Here is a 15,996-nt window from a genome sequence, read left to right as displayed (position 1 = left end):
GAATATCCAAATATTCGGTCACTGCGGTGGTATCCGAATATTTATTCTGAGATCCGAATAGTCGGCGTCCCCGTCGGACATTACGATCCTATTCGTCATTAATCGGGGCCAAATATCTGGAGCCCAGAAACTGCTATTCGGGCCAGCCCTACTTTAAACCAATCGAAGCTTCAGTGTTCCCAAAAAGCACAGTAGCACACAGATAGTGGAAGAGGGGAAGAATCCCAGCTGAAATGAGTTTCTGTAACCTGCACTAGATGAGTCAGATTACCGTAACATCAACCAGAAACATGTCAGACTGTTGGCTCAGAATAACCGGAATTGTAGCGACTCCTGTCCAGTTTTTTAGGGACAGCGGTGCTCTAATATAAAAGCAATGAATAAAGAGGCGCTAGTGAAGCAGTGGAAACCTGCTGACTGGGATGATGGGATTTTCTTCTCAGTCTTAAATCATAGTTGACGCTATGTGGAGGTTTCATCCACAATCAGTGATACTCTGTTGCACTGCCAGTGATTAGTCTGTATGTGTGAATACAGGCAAAGTGAAATGTCCAAAAAAAAAATCACAAAATAGTACAAAACATATAAATAAAAAAACAAACTGTGACAGAGAGCACTGGGAAAAGACTGAGCAGAAAAATGGCGACGTCCACCTGGAGAGGTGACAAACTCTTTTCTAGTTTTTGCTCGAGCTTCAGCTGCAGCTCTTTAATGACACCATGTCTTCTTCTGCTGCAGGTAAACGGCACCAACTGAAGAATTTCTCCTCCTAATCTTCACATAAAGCATCTCAGTGAAGCAATCTGTAAACAGCGAGCTTGATATCTGTTAAAACACAACACACAGCTTTGATTTGAGGGGAGAAACCGTCACAGGTTGGCCTGGTCACTTCTGCTACAAAGCAGGATGGCAAAGCAGCTGCGAGGCCACGGCGGATGATCACGGAGCAAACTATGGCGGGTGAAACGGCATTAGATGCTTCTCCTGACAGAAGGTTTGTCACAGGAGCCAGAGGGGAGCAGCACTCTGAAGACCTGAGATGATTTTAGAGCTGTTGTTTTCAGTAGGTGAGTGTTCATAAGCGTCCTGTCAGACAGGAGTTGGCAGACGACTGCTTCTGTCCATCTGAAGATCCGGAGCTGAGACTGCCACCACAGTGCAGAATGCTGTCCAAGGCACGGTGTAGGTAGATTATTGGAGGGTTCTAGAAGCTGCTTTAGTTGCTGTGCTTTACGATAGCTGGCCAGTCACTAGATTCAGCTTTATTTTGTCAGGTGAGAAGTGACTCCTTTAGCAGTGTGAAGTGTGTCTGTATGGTAATGCTGCATTCACGCCCTATGTGAGTCACACTAAAACCAACCTGATGTCTGGTCAACAGTCCATGAATGTAACCATCAGTGACTCCTCATTTTCCTTTCTGTAACTATGTTAAATATTCCAGAGCAAATCAGACATCATGTCAACAATAAAACAAACATGCAGCAAGACATGACGTCACGCCAAAGATTCCAAGAGCTTTGATCACAAAGTGCGATATTATGATAGAAATCATAAACTCAGCTTTATTCATTAAGAAAACATTGTTTTATACAGTCTTTGTGTCAATCAGAGAACACCTAGAAGCTAAAGGTAAACATGGTAGGAGTATTTTCTTGTGGATTTCTCATGTTTGCATAGGTCGTGAACACAGCATACCCGTCCTGTCAGCAGCCACTTCTGCTCATCATTACTGTTCCAATCAGGAAACAGACTGTTGGAAGTCCAACACATGCACATGCCACACATGCCAAGACTGCAAGCAACACAGGAAATAAGTTGCCTCATGTCCTTCAATAGCTAATCACGTCTTCATAGGTGCTAGTTTCACAGTTCCAGAATGCTACAGACGGTTGCTCAGTTCAGGAAACGCTGCAAAAGTTAAGACAACCCTACAGAAAATCATCATCAAACTCATTTTTCTGAGGAGGTGAGCCAAGAGCTAGCAGAGTTGCATTCTATTGCAACAGCTTAATAAATTGGTCACTATTCCAGGCCTTTTCTGTCCGACTGACTGAAAAGGAATGAAAGCGATGAATGCAGCTTTAGAAGATCTAGATCTGGGGTGTCAAACTCGTTCTAGTTCAGGGGCCACATTCAGCCCTATTTGATCTCAAGTGACCAGCAAATCACAGCATAATAATCGATAAATTACGAAAACTCCAAATGTTTTCCTTTGTTTTAGTGCAAAAAGAGTACGTTGTGAAAATGTTCACATTTCAGGAATTAAAAAACGAGACAAAAAATGTCAAAAGACACAAAATGACAAAGAATGAGACACACGACAAGACACAAAACAGAAAAGAGACAAAAAAAATCGACAAAATGGTTACAAATTGACAAAAAAATGGTCAAACGACAAAAACAAGACAAAGAACTACACAAATGACAAAAATGAGACAAAAAAATGACAAAAGCGAGAAAGAAAACGACCAAAAAAATGGACTAACAACACAAGCGAGACAAAAAAAACGCAAAATGACAAAAACGATACACAAAACAACTAATAAAGCAAAACGCAAAATTACAAAATTAAGACAAAAAACACAAGCGAGACAAAAGAGAAACACAAAACGACAAAAACATGAGAAACGACAAGTCAGACAAAAAACAACAAAAACAAGACAAAATATTACAAAAATGAGACACAAAACGACAAAAGAACAATGAGCAATCTAGTATTTACATTACTTTATCATCAAATCAACTTTTCATTGTCTAGAAATTGTTTTAAATTTACAGTCTTCCAATTTTTTCACTTGCAATTAATGTCTTCTCTGTAGTTTTTACACTTTACAAAGTCATCCAGTGGGCCAGATTGGACCCCCTGGCGGGACGGTTTTGGCCCGCAGGCCTCATGTTTGACACCCCTGATCTAGATCAATATTTTAAGACCACCACCAGCTTCAAACATCAGTGATCTGGAGATCTCATTGTGCTGTTGCTTCTTCCATTCACTACCAGAACATGTGACAATGAAAATGCTTGATATGTCACCATGGTGACTGTAACTGTTGTCCAAAATGGTTGCTAAACTCCCACCATAGTTTAACTGACAGATTGCTTCAGTTCTACAAGAAAGTTTGGAGTCTCTACAGCATCTGTAGAAGATTAGACTTGACTTTTAAAACAGCGAGCAAAGGAAAATCAGTGCTCCATTACCATCGTATCTACATCATCTCTGGAGAGAAAGACACCATGTGGACACCTCCCACGACTGGTGCAAGCCATTGAGATACGTCAACTTATTCAACTAGTTGGTTGCAGCGTGAACAAGCAGTGGCTGGATGTATCTGCGTGGCTCCATCAGCCTCACTCTTATTCGTTTCACTTCCTGTTCTGTGTGGAAGCGTGTGTGGAACTGGATATTGCTGTTGCTGGATAAAAACACCAACCTGCAAGAACATGGGGGACGTTGTCCTTGGAAACTGTTTGGAAAAGGGGCAGGCACTTTCAAAAGATACTTGGCAGGTGATTGGATGAACCCCTCTGTCTATCACAGGCTAACTCACACCAAAACACACTCCTAGTCGCCAGTAGTTTCTTCTAGTATACTGAATACTAGGGCTGGCCGGAATAGCAATTTCTGGGCTCTGGATATTCGGCCCCGATTAATGACGAATATCCGAATATTTGGATCGGTTCGTAAAGCCCAACGGGGGGAAGAGACGAACTGATGAGTCGAATACCGATTGTGCGACATTGTCCAACGGGCAGGCAGGGGGGGGGATCTCAAAATAAATATTCGGATACCACCGTAACGACCGAATATTCGGAGATTCGGATATTGGGGTCCAGCCCTAGTGTATAGTCCAGTAAACTGTGAATTGGTCCTTCTAGATACCTTTCAAAGAACTGCTCCTAAAAATTTACTACACGCACAAATGATCATTAAAGCCTTTAATTTAAGTCAGCTATGAGAAAATAAAAAAAATGCAGCAATGTAGTTTTTCCTCAACAACAGCAATATGCTCTCGTGTGACTGAATTCCACTGACATGATCCAGATCTGTGTGTGTGTGTGTGTGTGTGTGTGTGTGTGTGTGTGTGTGTGTGTGTGGGTGGTAGTGTTAGACCAGTACCTCCATCACTACTGGGACATGGTCTAGTTGATGCAGACTTTAAAGGAGCAGTTCATCCAAAAAGTCAGCATTCAGTCATGAACCAGCCACAGTCAAGCATCGCTTCGGTCTATACATCAGTGGAACAACAGGTCGGTTACATTTATGCGTTCTCTGGGGAAGCAGGGGACACGGGGAACATGTTCTAGCAGAGCACCAAATCAGGCACAACTCACAGGAGATAACTTGAATTGATTTGTGAACAGCTCATGCAGCATATCGAGTGTTTTGAAGCTGAACTAGTCGACTAAAAGTCCATGATTATTCCAACCTACTACCACAAGAGGCATCTTCAGTGGATTTCATTCAGAAATGCTCTGAATTTCCAGGCACTGTTCCAGTACAAGACATAGCACAAAATCCCTTTTAGAATAACACAAATGATCAAAAATCTGATGATTTACATAAAGATAATGGGACATAATTTCTCATAAATTGAACAGAGAAAAGTGATTTTTTTTCCCCGTACTGGCTGACCGCCACATGATGCTATCTTTCTGTGTCATACATCACATTTACTTTTGTCTACTACTGTGTTGACAAAGACACAAACGCACTATTATCGAGCTTCAGAACACTGAAATGATGCTGCTAGAGTTATTCGCTTACATCTGGACACAGTTATCTGTGTCCAAACAGTAAAATACAAACACACAAAAGGCAAACTTCAACATCCACCTACTAGTCATGAACTGGACCTGGTGGTTTCTGCTCAGTTTTTGTGGACATAAAAGAGCCAAACAGGGTATTTCGGCGATTTGGAAATACCACGGAAGACCATAAGACGTGGTTAAAAGCTCCTGAAAACCCAGATAAGTGGACTTTGAAAGAGGAACACGTTCCTGACAGCTGATACAGAGCTCACTGTAAGCACTGCTAACATCTGACTTCACTGATGTCTCAACTGACATCATTTCTGAATGAACTATTCCTCGACTGTCTTGCATTAGTGGTAATCTGCCTGATCAGATCTCTTCTCTCCCTCCTGTCAGTTTATTGCACCATTTGAAGCAGAACTGTCTGGTGGACTGATTCTAACTAGTGCACAGAGTTTGGGGGTGATAGGTCTGTCCACCTACAACCTGAGCTGAAGTCTCATCAGTCATGGCAGCTCAACTCAAAAGCCATATTATTATTTTGTGTGTGCGTGTGTGTGTGTGTGTGTGTGCGTGTGTGTGTGTGTGTGTGTGTGTGTGTGTGTGTGTGTGTGTGTGTGTGTGTGTGTGTGTGTGTGTGTGTGTGTGTGTGTGTGCGTGTGGTACTATCTGTCTAATCACAGTTTATCCCTGTCCAGTAGCTCCTGTAGTTCATTCTGGATGTCCTCTGGCAGCTCCAGAGGAGGCAGGTCATCTAGACACAGATCTTCCTGAGCTGGCATTTCCAGTGGTGGCAGCTGAGGGATTGCGATCTCCTTCCCCTTCCCTGTGCTCTTCCTCTCCTGCCCACCCCCCGTTGCCATGGCAGCACCCGCCTGCGGGAGCACCCAGAGCTCCGAGCGCTCCACAAAGTCCGCCGCCTCGGAGTGCAGCCTGGCATTTTCCGACCGTAGCCGCTCGTTCTCGGCTACCAGCTGCTGATTTTCGTTCATCAGGTGATCGACCAGGCGCCGCAGGTCCTCGATGGTGGTCTGTTGCTCTTCCAAGCGAGTTTTGTCATCTTTGGTGGTCTTTGATCCAGGGTACTGGGGAGTCAAAGGCTGGCAGCCTCCAGTCTGCCGAGTCTGAAGCTGGTAGAGTAAGGTGTCGTACTCTCTCTCCCTGATGCCTCCACACTCTGCAGCTGAGAGGCCCGGGTGGCCGGTGGACTGAGTTGGGACCAGGAGCCCCGGGACAGCGGGGGGCTGCATCGCAGCAGATCGGGCCTTTGTTGCCTCACGTCGAGCTTCCCTCTTCCAGCGCTCTTGGATCAGCTGCTGCTGTTTGATATGACTGTCCCTCTGCAGCTCCATGGACAGACGAGCCTACAGACAGAGCATCAACTGCAGCTATCACTCTAAACTACAACACTCACAGAAGCCCCGTCACACATCAGACACTGCTAGCATCATAGCAACCACAATCCTGGAGAGCCTGTACACACATGATATTTGTCACTCACATGAGACTAGACAACACACCAAGTGATGTATAAAACATAATAATGTAATAACAGACTAAAACTAAATTAATAGCAGCTGATCAAATTGTTCAAATGTCACCTGTCTGAGGTGAGAACAAGTTCAGTGAGACCTATTGTCAGATTCTGATTGGACCTTTCTCTATGTCAGGATCATTTAATTATTACTAGTGCTGGGCAACGATTAAAATATTTTTTTAAAAATTCTGCAATTAATTGTGATTAATGCACTGTTATGCATACAATTAAATAATGAGTTCAAAAGTAGTGTATTCTGCGTGTTTATTTTTTAAAGTATTGTTATATAAACAAAAATACTGTAACATTTGGTTTGCAAACACTTTAAACAAATAAAGTGCTTTTTAACAGCAGTATTCCCTTCATACAGCAACAGTTAAAACATTTCTTGTAAATCTCATCTTAAACATTAATGTAATTAAATCAGGCCAGAGCTATTTGTCACTGCAGTGGCATCAACGTTTTATCTGGTTTGTTATATATAATAGAAAAACAAGTTACCCTCAGAGTCCAGAGCCAAGATCATAACATTATAACAGGAACCTTCCCAGCAACAGCAAGTTAACATTTATACATCTGTATTCTTATTTTTTCTCTGGTACCAGCAGAAACATTTTTCTTTCATCAGGGAGCAGCAGAAACAGTCTATGTTCAGTAGCAACTGTCCTGTTAGTGAGGTGAAAAAGTCCACAGCTGGGACTGACTGCAGAAGGTTTCTGTCTGTGAAATCCATGTTTGGACTTCTTTTTTTGGCCTTTTTAGGCTTTATTATATAGGACAGTGACAGGAATCATGGGAAGAAGCTCAAATGGCCGTGGGTTGGACTCGAACTCTGCATCGGGGACTCTCATCCTGGTTTATGTCATCACACAGAAAGCCTTCCAGAATTCAAATTCGGTGGTTCTCCGACCGACATCTTCAACAATACTAATCAGAATGCAGTCTATAGCTAACTACTTCTCTGCGGCTGTTAGCTTGTCTTGTTTTAGTTTATCTCTATTTCTCCCATACGCTGAATGCAGTCAGTCTGCCGAAGCCTCCCTCCACTGTTAGTTTGGGTGAGACGTGATGACGTCCCTCTGTGATGAATGAGTGACACTTTATCTGGTTCTCTGCTGGTTTATTGAACCTTCACACAGGCTACTGTGGGCCGTAGCCAACGCCAGAATAACTAGAAAAACCCCATAACTTAGCTCCAGAATTAGCCGCCGTTCCCAGCTCTCTGTCGCTCGACACACACACCGGCATGGAGTAACACACACACTACTGCTGACTCTCAGCCAATCACAGGTGAGCTAACTAAACATGGCATGTTCACTGACATTAGGCAAATCTGGAACTGAACAATAAACATTGAAACCTCAACATCAACAACAACATCAGTCCGTTACAATAATAATTTAAAAAAACTGCGTTAACGCACGATAAAATGATTGTCGACGTTAATGAATTTATACATAAACGCGACAATAACGCGTTAACGTGCCCAGCCCTAATTAATACCTACTTAATGAAGTTACTGTTGTTGCTCCGTGCGTATACGCATGCCTGCACCGTGCACTTCTGTTCACCTCAGACAGGTGAGCTTACATTTTATCAGCTGTGGCTACATATTTTGTGACATCTCAGCCATCCTCAGGTTGAGTCAGAAATAAGCTGTCATGTTTGGGTAAATGGACTTTTTGATCGGCTGCTCTTAGAATAAATTCATTTTTTTATTACATTATAATTAGTGGTGGGACGCAATTAAAAAAATGACTCTAAGTAATTACAGGCTTTGTAATTAATCGCAATTTTGCCAAATAGCAATATTTGACACAATAAGCAAAATTTTGGTTGATGACTGAATGGATGAACAGACATATAGGTGAACTTAAACAACAAAAATGTTTGTTCCATTTCTATTTATGTCTCACCTGCTCACAGTCTGTTGTCTTCATTGCATCGGTCAGAAGCTCTGGGAAAAGGACAGCAGAAGGAGAGGTGATAACAGCTGTAGAACACATGCTTTCTTCCACACATCTGTCCAGTAAACTAGATCCCGTTTGCCATCTCTCTGTGATTTCACTGATGCTATTCCCTACACTTGTTCTTTCATGTGTCCCCTTGACATTGTACCTCTCAAAATAGAGAAGAATCCTTTAGCATATTAGATCATCTCTACTTGTCATTATAATGTAAAGTGGCCTCAGTTCAACCTATTCTAAAGTGTACCAATAAACTACTGAGATCCCAGTTACCTTAAACAAGGTACGATATGGAAAAATGTCCACAACTTCTGGGACTGGTTGAAGAAACAGACATTCGATGTATACTAATCAGACTTTTGTCAGACACAGCGCTCGGCTGTCTTCTCGGTTATGAATGACATGAGTAGACAATGGTGCCATTTACTGGAATTCTTTTAGAATAGTCTGTAGTCTTTAAAAGTAATGATTATGATTCTCTTTTAATTGAAATTTTGGTGTGTTTCATCATTGCTATGCTGATGAAACACAACTATACCTCTCAAATTAAAGACTATGCACAAATGTCTGGCTGATACTATTAACCAGATGCTTAGAATTTCCTTCAAACAACAGCAGTCAAACTGAAGTTCAGCCTTCAATCAATATCAAGTCTCTAATAGCATCTTCAAAATCTTGGCCCCTTAACTATAAATAAACATTTTTTGGTAAAAACCTACATATGATCTTTGGCTAGCAGCTGAAATTTGATGAACATGTGGAGTCAAACATTCAGTCCTGCAAACCTTCACTAATTGTTTAACTCTTTATGGGGAAAGTGATCATATTTGGTAACTTCCACACACATTAAATATCTGCCTCTCAGTGAGGGCGAGAAGCATGTGGTTTTCACCCAGACAATTCTCGAAGATCACTCTACATTACAGAACACGACATCGTGGCATTTGACCAATCAGCAGATGCTTGGAACGTATCAAACTTTCTCTTTTCTCCGAAGATTGAAAAAGACGGACTTGCGGCTCAGTTCTCTTCCATATTTTTTGTTGAAATGTCAAAACTAACCACAGATAGTTGACAAAACTCGCACATTTTATGGTTGAGTAGTTGTGCTAAATGATATATACATTTCTTGGAATGTTTTTTTTTTCTAATGGGCAAGGAACCATATATGGTAACTTCATTGACGTTGAATTCCAACATGCAAATTAAAAATTTTGAAGAATGTCACAAAAGTAAAGAAGTCTTATATCCTCCAACAAATTTTGAATTTTTAAAGTATTTCAATGAGTGCCCTTGAAAGGGTTAAAGCATTTGTTGTAGATTTGTCTCCATGTTGACGTATTTGCATTGCACCATTTCTGCAGATTTGTCAGCATCACATTCACACTGCCAGAGTCTCATTCTACCACGTCCCAAAAGTCGTTCTTCTGGATTCCCATCGGCTGACAGGGGAAGCCTCTGAACTCATGGTCAACTTCATGAAATTAGTGTGAAACAACTTTTTCTTGCTGACATGGTGCATTATCCTTCTAAAAGCAGCATTTAGTAATCTGTGACCACAAAGGGATGCACATTGTCAGACAGGGTGGGGTATTGCAACACTGGCAGATTGATACTGAAGGACTCGCCACACCATCGTACTAGCAGCAGTCTGGACTGGTGACACATAGCAGGTTGGATCCATGGATTCATGCTGTTGATGCCAAACTGTGAGCCTACCATCTGCAGTCTGAGCATACATGGAGACTAATCAGAGCAGGCTACACTTTATATGCCCTCTGCAGCCTCACATTTCTGTTCCTGTCTGACAGGAGTGGAACCCAGGGTGGTTGTATCTCATTCTCCATTGGAAGTGTTGTCAGTTTGGCTGGTATTTCTGTTCAACACAGCAGTCAGCACTCAGAGTGGTTCTCTGAGTTAGTGTAGTCTTTTTGTCAGCTACAACCAGTCAGCCAGTACATCAAAAACAGCTTGGACGCCAGCAACAATCATTCCATGTTCAAAGTTACTGAGATCACTTGTTGAAAACGTAACTGGAATTACTGCCTATATCTGCCAGATGTTAGGCACTACATTACTGCAACCTTATTATTTCATTAAGCAATTGCTTGAATAAGCAGGTGTACATGTATTTGTGATGAATAAATCCCCATCATACGCTAGATGGCCAAACATGGGGTGAGTGTAGCAGTAGTGTCACACAGGCTACCTGCTGCTTTTCCATGGCAGGAGATGGCCTCTTTATACTTCCCAGCGGCTACCAAACGGTCCGCCTTCCTGCACTGCTGGTGAGCCTGAAAAGAGGTAGAAATGTGGAGAGAGTGTGTTTGTGTGTAAAAGGTTAGATCAGGGGTGTGAAACATGCAGCCTGCGGGACAAACCGGCCCTCCAGAGGGTCCAATCCGGTCCTGGAAGACTTTGTAAAGTGTAAAAATTACAGTGAAGACATGAACTGCAAATTGTAAGTTTATACAACTATAAATCTAAAATAATTTCTAGACCATGACAAGTTGTTTTGATCATAAAGTAAAATACTGGATTGCTCATTGCTCTTTTGTAATTTTCTGTCTCATTTTTGAAATATTTTGTCTTGTTTTGTTGTTTGCTCTATTTGTTTTTTGTCTGACTTTTGTCGATGGTCTCATGTTTTTGTTCTTTTGTTTCCTTTCTGCCTCACGCGTTTCTGTGAATTTTTTGTAGTTTTGTTCCTTTTTTTTGTCATTTTTTGTCTCTTTTCTGTCCATTTGTTGTCACTTTGTAACTTTTTTTTGTCTCTTGTTTTGTTGTTTCGTGTCAATTGTCTCATTTTTGGAATATTTTGTCTTGTTTTTGTTGTTCGTTGCCTTTTTTTGTCTGACTTTTGTCGTTTTGAAAGTAAAATACTACATCATTCAGTTACAGATACCTGTGACTAAAAGTTTGGTGCCTTCGTAGATAAACTGTGATCTGTAAGTTGTGATGTGTAAATGATAAACTGAGGCATAATACTGTTGAAACTGCACGGATTTTTCTTGAAAAAAAATTCAGGTTGTTCATAATGTTTTGTAAAATTGATAGTTCACATTTTCAGAATATACTTTTTTGCACTAAAACAAAGGGACAACTTTGCAGTTGCTGTTATTTATAGATTATTATGTTACAATTTACCTGGTTTGGCCCACTTAAGATTAAATTGGGCTGAATGTGGCCCCTGAACTAAAATGAGTTTGACACTGCTGGGTTAGGTAAAGGAGAACCTCAGCATTTCTCTTTCCATCCTGTCTTTTGCTCCATCTGCTTGTTCACCTCATATTGGTAACCTGTCAAGATGTATCCTTCCAATCCTCTGGTTTATATAAGGACGAATCTTTGGGGACGTCTCAATGCTCTAGAGCAGGGGTATCAAACATGTGGCCCGCAGGCCAAAACCGCCCCTTCAGAGGGTTCAATCCGGTCCACAGGACGACTTTGTAAAGTGCAAAAATTATAGAGAAGCAAATTGCAAATTTGTAAAACCATAAATTTTAAAAAAAAATCTGGACCATGACAAGTTGTTTTGATCATAAAGTAAAATTGTTCATTGTTCTTTTGTCATTTTGTGTCTCATTTTTGTCATATTTTGTCTTGTTTTTGATAGTTTTTTGTCATTTTGATCATGCATCATTGTCCTTTTGTCATTTTGTGTCTCATTTTTGGAACATTTTGTCTTGTTTTTGTTGTTTATTGTCTTTTTGTCTGATTTTTGTTGCTTGTCTCATGCTTTTGTTGCTTTGTTTCTCATTTTTGTCGTTTTGTGTTTCTTTCTTGCCTTGCTTGTGTCATTTGTCTATTTTATTGTTGCTTTGTCGTTTTGTGTCTCATTTTTGTAATATTTTGTCTTGTTTTTGGTTGCTTTTTGTCATTTTGATCATAAAACATTGTTCTTTTGTCGTTTTGTGTCTCATTTTTGTCATACTTCGTCTTGTTTTTGTTGTTTTTTGTTATTTTGATCATACATCATTGTTCTTTTGTCATTTTGTGTCTCATTCTTGTAATATTTTGTCTTTTTGGTTGCTTTTTGTTATTTTGATCATAAAACATTGTTCTTTTGTCGTTTTGTGTCTCATTTTTGTCATACTTTGTCTTGTTTTTGTTGTTTTTTGTTATTTTGATCATACATCATTGTTCTTTTGTCATTTTGTGTCTCATTCTTGTAATATTTTTTCTTTTTGGTTGTTTTTTGTCATTTTGATCATGCATCATTGTTCTTTTGTCATTTTGTGTCTCATTTTTGGAATATTTTGTCTTCTTTTTGGTTGTTTTTTTGTCATTTTGATCATGCATCATTGTCCTTTTGTCATTTTGTGTCTCATTTTTGGAATATTTTGTCTTGTTTTTGTTGTTTATTGTCTTTTTTGTCTGACTTTTGTTGCTTGTGTCATGCTTTTGTTGCTTTGTTTCTCATTTTTGTCGTTTTATGTTTCTTTTTTGTCTTGCTTGCGTTGTCTGTCTTATTTTTTTATCGCTTAGCTTCGCTTAGTTATTTTCTATTGCTTTTGTCGTTTTGTGTCTCATTTGTGGAATATTTTGTCTTGTTTTTCTTACTTTTGGTCTGGTAAAAAAAAAAGGTTTTTGCACTAAAAGAAAGGGAAAAAATTTGGAGTTGTCGTTATTCATAGGTTATTACTCTGTAATTTAACTGGTCTGGCCCACTTGAGATTAAATTGCGCTGAATGTGGCTCCTGAATTAAAATGAGTTTGACACCCTTGCTCTGAGTTTTTGGTTCCGTATGCTTTCGATTGAAACATATTACCATGAGCCTGTTGCAAGGAATCATGCTGGTTGGCTTTCAGTTTTAGGCAACACACCGTGAACTTGTCCTTTTAACATCTTTCTATCTGGTTTAGCTTTCAAAGACACAGAGACAATTTTACACGCCTTAATCTTAATACATCATGCTTGTTACAACAGTTATTTTACAAGTCTAAACTAAAAACCTATTGATTGTCTCCAGATAGCACAGGCCTCAACCACCAGGCTTTTAACTAGAATCCATTGACTCCTGTTTTCAGATCTTTACACTGACTCCCAGTAGTTTTACAATTGATTTTAAGACCTTATTAATTATTAATTACTTTTAATTACTTGCGAGTCTCTGAGTGCCATTTCTCCCCATATTTCTGACTTCTTCAATCACACAAAAGTTGGAATAAATAGCCTGAGAAAATCAATTTGGTCACTGACTTCTTTTAAATCTTTTTAGCAAATCTACTTTATTTTAAGGGCCTTTCCTGATTTTACTTAAGTGTTTTCTAGATTCTTTTGTCCATTTGGCAAACTAAAGATTTGTCTGTATCAGTGAGATGCCCTATGCAAAGCACTTAGTAATGTGCGATTTAAAAAGTGCTCTGCAAATGAAGTTTAACAGTTTTATTAGGGAACCTACCACCATTATGAAAAAGCCAAATCTAATAGAACAATACTAAAATCTGCCCTCGTGTAGTACAGTTCCACTCACTTTGAGAACAAAACAATGAGCACTGAAGCTGTTAGCTAAGTGAAGCACTTTCTGTTGGTTTTCATTGGTTACAGTTTCTGTGTAAAAATCTCGTTACAACTAAATTGGGAGTTTGTTAGGTTGCAGATTCATTTCCTGTACTTCAAAAGAGTAGTTCATTAAGGGAGAATGTCACTGTTGTCCTTAACGACACACTGAGGTTAAATAATACAGAGGTGGCATTTTGTGCCATTGTTAGCCTGTGTGAGCCAGGCAGGGAGAAGGGTCGCTAAAGGCATTTTACAATAATCTGCTGACAGCTTATTATGTGGCTTCTGAGCCAACCCAACTCGTAACGTTAACACATTCACCTTCACTGTTTACTATCTGTCTTAACAATAGTTAAAACAGCATAACAAAACGTCTTCATGTACATTCTGTCGAGGACACAACCAAACAGTTGTGTAGCGTGCCAGGCTACCAGAGCAAACACAGCGGTTAGAGGCTAACTCCCAGAGGAGGCTAGCTAATGTAGCTCACCTATGCAGCCTCCTAGCTACAGTAACGTTAGCTTGCTATTGCAACACCAAGAAGCAAACTTACGAGGTTGAGCGGGCTGTCTACGACCTCCATGGAGTGGATTCTTCGATGACTTACACTACATGAAATGTGTCGCTGTCCCTCGCGGACTGTCATTCGCACTGTGAGGAAAAAATATCTTGACAAATATATTTACAAGAAAATTACCGACGCCTCGACTACACGGCCAAAGCGGCGTCAACACGTCGTGACGTCACAGCCGCTCTGGAGTCCGCTCTTGGAGCGTCAAGTAACCGGAAGTAGAAATTTCTACATCCATATATCCAGCTGCCACTTACCTACAGCAGGGGTGTCCAACTCATAATATTGTTGAAATTGCACGGATTTTTCTTTTAAAAATTCAGGTTGTTCATAATGTTTTGTAAAAAGGATAGTTCATATTTTAAGAATGTACTTTTTTGCACTAACACAAAAGGAAAAATTTGGAGTTGTAGTTATTTATAGGTTATTATGTTACAATTTACCTGGTTTGGCCCACTTCAGATCAAAATGGGCTGAATGTTGTCCCTGAATTAAAATGTCTCACTTTATCATTTAGACATTCCAACTTACAGATCACAGTATATCTACAAAGGCACCAAACTTTTAGTCACAGGTATCTGGAACTAAACAATATACTATTTTACTTTCTGATCAAAACAAAAAAGACCAAAAAAACAACAAAAACAAGACCAAAATATTACATAAATGAGACAAAATGACAAACATGAGCCAAACGACATGAAACAAAACAAAAGAAGAGACAAAAAATCGGACAAGAAAGTTACAAAGTGACAACAAATGGACAGAAACGAGACAAAAAAATGACAAAAAAGGAACAAAACAACAAAAAACAGACAAAAACACGTGAGACAAAAAGAAAACACAAAACAAGAAAAACAAACGACAAGACAGACAAAAAAGACAACAAAAACAACACAAAATATTTTAAAAATGAGACACAAAATGACAAAAATGAGACAAACGACATGAAACAAAACAAAAGAAGAAACAAAAAGTTAGACAAGAAAGTTACAAAGCGACAACAAATGGACAAAAAATGAGACAAAAATTAAAAAAGAACAAAATGACAAAAAATAAACAAAAACACAAGTGAGACAAAAAATAAACACAAAACAAAAAAAGACAACAAACAACAAAAACAAGACAAAATATTAAAAAAATGAGACACAAAATGACAAAAATGAGACAAACGACATGAAACAAAACAAAAGAAGAAACAAAAAGTTAGACAAGAAAGTTACAAAGCGACAACAAATGGACAAAAAAATGAAACAAAAATTAAAAAAGGAACAAAATGACAAAAAATAAACAAAAACACAGGTGAGACAAAAAATAAACACAAAACAAAAAAACATGCGAAAAATGACAAAAGTAAGACAAAAAAAGACAACAAACAACAAAAACAAGACAAAATATTTTAAAAATGAGACACAAAATGACAAAAATGAGACAAACGACATGAAAGAAAACAAAAGAAGAGACAAAAATTTTGACAAGAAAATTACAAAGCGACAACAGACAAGAAACGAGACAAAAAATGATTTAAAAAAGGAAGAAAATGACAAAAAATAGACAAAAGCATAAGTGTGACAAAAAATAAATACAAAACAACAAAAACATGCGACAAATGACAAGTCAGACAGAAAAAGTCAACAACAAAAACACAACAAATTATTACAAA

At 39.3% G+C, this 15,996-nt stretch overlaps 1 protein-coding gene across 1 annotated transcript; it reads right to left on the bottom strand.

Annotated features, from left to right (window-relative positions):
• Positions 1-1,529: 1,529 nt before the first annotated feature.
• On the bottom strand, positions 1,530-14,511 carry nrbf2b (nuclear receptor binding factor 2b). The gene is made up of 4 exons (XM_055004641.1): positions 14,316-14,511; positions 10,466-10,550; positions 8,206-8,246; positions 1,530-6,116 (listed from the first exon to the last, which is right to left on the bottom strand). Exons 1-4 carry the CDS (start codon positions 14,406-14,408, stop codon positions 5,430-5,432), a joined length of 906 nt encoding a protein of 301 aa, XP_054860616.1. The 5' UTR covers positions 14,409-14,511; the 3' UTR covers positions 1,530-5,429.
• Between the last annotated feature and the right edge of the window lie 1,485 nt (positions 14,512-15,996).

This window comes from Amphiprion ocellaris, chromosome 18 (genome assembly GCF_022539595.1).
Source record: "Amphiprion ocellaris isolate individual 3 ecotype Okinawa chromosome 18, ASM2253959v1, whole genome shotgun sequence".
NCBI lineage: Eukaryota > Metazoa > Chordata > Actinopteri > Pomacentridae > Amphiprion > Amphiprion ocellaris.
This window is presented reverse-complemented; position numbering and strand designations above follow the sequence as displayed.